At 31.3% G+C, this 4,806-nt stretch overlaps 1 protein-coding gene across 1 annotated transcript; it reads left to right on the forward strand.

The window, feature by feature from the left end:
• Positions 1 to 202: 202 nt before the first annotated feature.
• Positions 203 to 4,533, forward strand: LOC127875352 (uncharacterized). The gene is made up of 4 exons (XM_052420352.1): positions 203 to 1,055; positions 3,263 to 3,303; positions 3,740 to 3,913; positions 4,076 to 4,533. Exons 1-4 carry the CDS (start codon positions 458 to 460, stop codon positions 4,136 to 4,138), a joined length of 876 nt encoding a protein of 291 aa, XP_052276312.1. The 5' UTR covers positions 203 to 457; the 3' UTR covers positions 4,139 to 4,533.
• Positions 4,534 to 4,806: the final 273 nt, after the last annotated feature.

Genomic DNA, 4,806 nt, shown 5'->3' on the forward strand with positions numbered 1-4,806 from the left:
TATATATATATATATATATATATATACATTTTCAAGCATGATAAAACGTGTATACTGTGTGTTGTTCTGCAAGTATCGCGTGCTGTTTTCAAGTCTAAGCCATTCTCAGCGGTGATGTTTTCCGATATCAAACAGTCTGATCCGCTGGTTCTGCCTTCCCACGTGGATCATTTGATATTATTTATTTAGGCAGCACGTTCGTTACTGCATAGAAATGCATGGATTAATGAATTCATGTTTCATAAAAATATTTGATCTACTTAAATTTGAGGTCAACAAATTTCACATGAATGTGATTGGATAATCGTTTGCTTAAATATGCAGGCGTCTTATTTGTTATTGTAATTGAGTAGTGTTTGGTATGAAGAAGGTAATAATAATGATGTGATCGAGTACAAAACTTAAGGGTATCAGCATGTAACATTTAATACGAAGGTGTTTTTTCGACAAAAGGAAAATGGTCTCAAAAAGGAGCGTTTTTATTCCATATGTCATTATAATTGACATGGTTATATTTATAATATTCGGTAAATGCGCGAATGCCAATGAACGCCGTGATAGTTACCGTAATACACAGGTTTTAAAACTTACTCCATCGAGTTCATATCATGCACGCACAAGCATGATACCCATAAAACAAAACGATTTGGAAAATAATAATGTCTTTATAAAAACAACTGAAAGGAATGGTGTCTTCACAAATACAGCTGAAAGTGACAACATTTTAAACAATTCGTTAAGTCAGCCAACTGGTGCAAACTACGCAAACTATACACGTGGAAATATATCAAGAACGGAATCGGTTGGTTCTGTACAGGAATATATTTCATATGTCAACACCAATAAAATGACACTAATTACATCTACTGATGTAGATTCCAGTGAATTATTCAACAATTCTGCCAAAACAGATTCTGAACACAAGGCATCCACAACAGAGAGCAGACAGCCACTCGAGCCTCAGGAGGTGCACTATTTCGTAAAACAATTGACGACGACTTTCATTCTTCAGCCGAAACATAACCCGAGATTGTTCCATCACCATTTGCAGCTGAGTAAGTGCAAATATTCAATTTTGTTAACGAGTTCAAGAGTTGCGCAATGTAACATATCGCGGCTTATTAAATACATATAAACCGGACGCACATAACACATGATATTATTACATATATTAAATTATTTTTCCATATATTATAAGTCGCGTTACAGTCTGATACATATATATATATATATATATATATATCAGGGTTTTTTTTACCTTATATAACAGACGCCAAATATCGGCGTCTTCCCCCACCAAACTAGGCTGTTGTTTTTTTTAATAGAAAGATGTGTCTCATGATTATAATATCTTAATTCTATTTCAATTTAATCTTGTCAAACGTACTAAATTATGAAAAAAGCTATGAATATACTGCAAACATGTACAAATGTAATAATGAGAGAGTAAGTTAACAAATCCTCCAAAAAGGGTAACGTCGCGAAAATTCCCCAGAGAGGGCCCTGTCAAGAAAATCTCAGTCTGTAAGAGTCAGCCATAGTCAATTCCAGTTAAGATATATATTTTCTATAAAGAAAATAACACTCTTTTTTACTTATTAATCAATTTAGCAGTAAAAGTAAGACTCTTAACATTTTCCCCAATTAAGGAAAAAACGCGCACAATTTTTCACCCAAAGTGGAAAATCGCGCGTAAAATTCCCCCCCCCACATAAGGGCTAAAGGCCCCATCCCCCACAACAAAAAACCTGTATATATATATATATATATATATATATATATATATATATATATATATATATATATATATATATATATATATATATATATATATATATATATATATATATATATATATATATATATATATATATATATATATATATATGTAACCGTTCTATAATATTTGAAATTGTGTCCATATCTGATGAAAGTATTTCGTCACGAAATTACCACATATTATAACAAAGAAGCAAATAGCGTGCACCTCGTGATCGAGTTGATAGTTTGCTATCGAAAGTGAATTGTGTGTGGTGTTAGGCTACGTCGTAAACAAATTTAGTTCCTTGTATATAACAACTTAATGTCATATTGATATTATAAACTTTAAGATTTGCAATTCAATATGATTACAATTGTAATTAATAACGCTTGACTTTTTGTTACAGAACGATATTCTGATTTAAAAAAATGATTATTTGATCAGCGGTTATTTTTGGAACGCGGAGTAATACACTGACCTTGGTTACACTACAGTTATTATCAAAGTACGACAAACACTCATGAAAACTAATTTTGTTTAAATAAAAAAAGTTTACTGAATAAAAAATGGGATAAATAGAATAATAGGTTAGTGTTGATTATAGATCAGGTTTATCATGCTTGGCACGAAAACGAAAAAGCACTCGCCAAGGCTCGTGCTTGTTGTTTTCTAAGCCTCGCATGATAAACCTGATCTATAATCAACACTAACCTATTATTATCTATATATTCAATCGTGTATGTGTTACGGCGACATGAGTGTAACTAATATCAGCTTAATCCGACAAATGTAACCTAAATGACATCGAAGATAAATGTCAATGTGTTCTTTAATGTCCATGGTATAATGATGTTAGGAATGTAATAATTTCCAAATATTACAGAATTTGGCCAAATATGTTCAAGCTTATTAAACTACGTAATCGTTATAAATCGTTATAAAAAGACTGTCTTAAGAAAGCTAGCCATTTTTTAGTTTAAAATGCTTTAAAATATATATGTAGTGTAAATTGGTAATACAGTTTTTACAAAGAAAATAAGGTCAAAACTATGTTAATATTGCTACATTTGTATAACTATACGCATAACATTGTGTGATCACTATGTATTAAACCCATCCATGTGTCATTCTCACGAAATATGTTCAAGAAATATGTGTGCTTCGTGTTTATTTAAAATTACTGTTCTTTAAAATTATGTGTTTTTTGTGTGTACTTCAACGCATTCTGTTATTTATGTATATGTATGTTAACGACAATGAGCTAAACATGCTTATGTCCAAAATAAACTATTCTGTTCTGTTTTGTTCTGTTGTGACAAAAGACTTAAATAAAGCAAATATAAAAAGATCTGTCAACACATTGCCGATACAAGTATACCGTTACTTTGCTGGTTAAATAAGCGATAACGCAGCTATATATTGTTTCAAAACAACTTGAACAATTGATATAACGTGAATTACTACATAATTTATTACTTTTATATTAAATTAAAATTCCAGTGCCTATGGACGATGAGCCGTTCGATTCAGATCTGTTCAAGGTATGAGAATTTTAAGTAATTGCAACAAATTGTATTAAGAGCAATATTATATGGAATGCTTTAAGTGTTCACCCATTTCCCTGTATGTTTATATATATTTATGTTAGACATTTTCAATATATTTCAATACAGCATACTGTGATACAAATCGTTTTGTCATGTATTTAATATATATATATATATATATATATATATATATATATATATATATATATATATATATATATATATATATATATATATATATGTAATAGCATTTAATTTAAGAGCGCAAAAGCATTTTTTTCATATTTTATTATACCATTTCACAATAAAGCATTAACAATGAAAACAATATACGCAACAAAAGGAACAACTTTAACTTTACGGTTAGAGATCCTTAGTTTTCTTGTCGTGTCTTACAAACATTAGCGAAAGTGTGTTATCTCCTCATTAGGACCACCGATATGTCCTGGGCGTGTTGGTGCCAATCTTTGTAGTTGCCATAGGAACAGCGATGATCATGGCTACGTTGTTCTCACTTAGATACATAGCCCGTCGGCGAGCCGTAGGAGAGTTCCCTTTGACCGACGGGGGGTCTATGGAAAAGCGAGCACAGTCTATATCTGAAGTAAGTGGCTGTTACTAAATTTACAGAACACTTTGAAATATAGATATTGTCAATATTATACGATATTCCTGATTTGATTTGCCAAAAACGCCTCCTAAAGGTAAATATAGCTGAATACAAGTACGAAGTATCCTACAGACGAATATAGTTGTTTTGTTTCAGATTAGTTCTGAGAGAACGGATCGAATGCTGTTGCTACCCGTTGAAGATGATGTTGATATATAACCATCCGTGACATCGTGTGAAACCTAAACTGTTTTTCTAGTATCACAATTACTTTTCTGTAGATTGTGGGTGTTATGTTCGATCCGAGAGCTTCTCAGCAACATGATGACACGAGTCATGACTAAAACTGCGTATTTCGCCCACGTTATTTGTGTTTATTTCTTGCACCCACCATCAGTGACCCGTTGTTAACAATATACACGGTATTGCAAAAACAGATGTCAATTATGGACTTTGAAATGTTAACATAATTATCATAGAAAATATATTTGTCATTGAAACGAATATACATAAACAGGAATAAATGATTTTATGTCAACAACTGTATACGACTTTCCATCCGAGTTATGTTGTTATCTCAGCTGTTTATTGAACATGAAATAGGTTATTTTTAATGCCGCTATAAATAATGTTTTCGCAGAATTTAAAATCAAATAATTAATATAAATATTGGTTTATATGAGTAAAAACATGAACTCGTAATTAATTTGCTTGTCAGTTGTCTGTTTAAGTTTGAAGAATTAGTTACTTTTTTGGGCCGCTCCGTTTTTAGTACCTCAATGATGTGAAAGAGTAATACAATGTAGGTCCATTTGTACAATGCAACTCATATCATATGAACAAACCTGCATAAAATGAAGCCGATATCGAATGTTTTGTAAAACTAA

This window comes from Dreissena polymorpha, chromosome 3 (genome assembly GCF_020536995.1).
Source record: "Dreissena polymorpha isolate Duluth1 chromosome 3, UMN_Dpol_1.0, whole genome shotgun sequence".
Classification (NCBI taxonomy): domain Eukaryota; kingdom Metazoa; phylum Mollusca; class Bivalvia; order Myida; family Dreissenidae; genus Dreissena; species Dreissena polymorpha.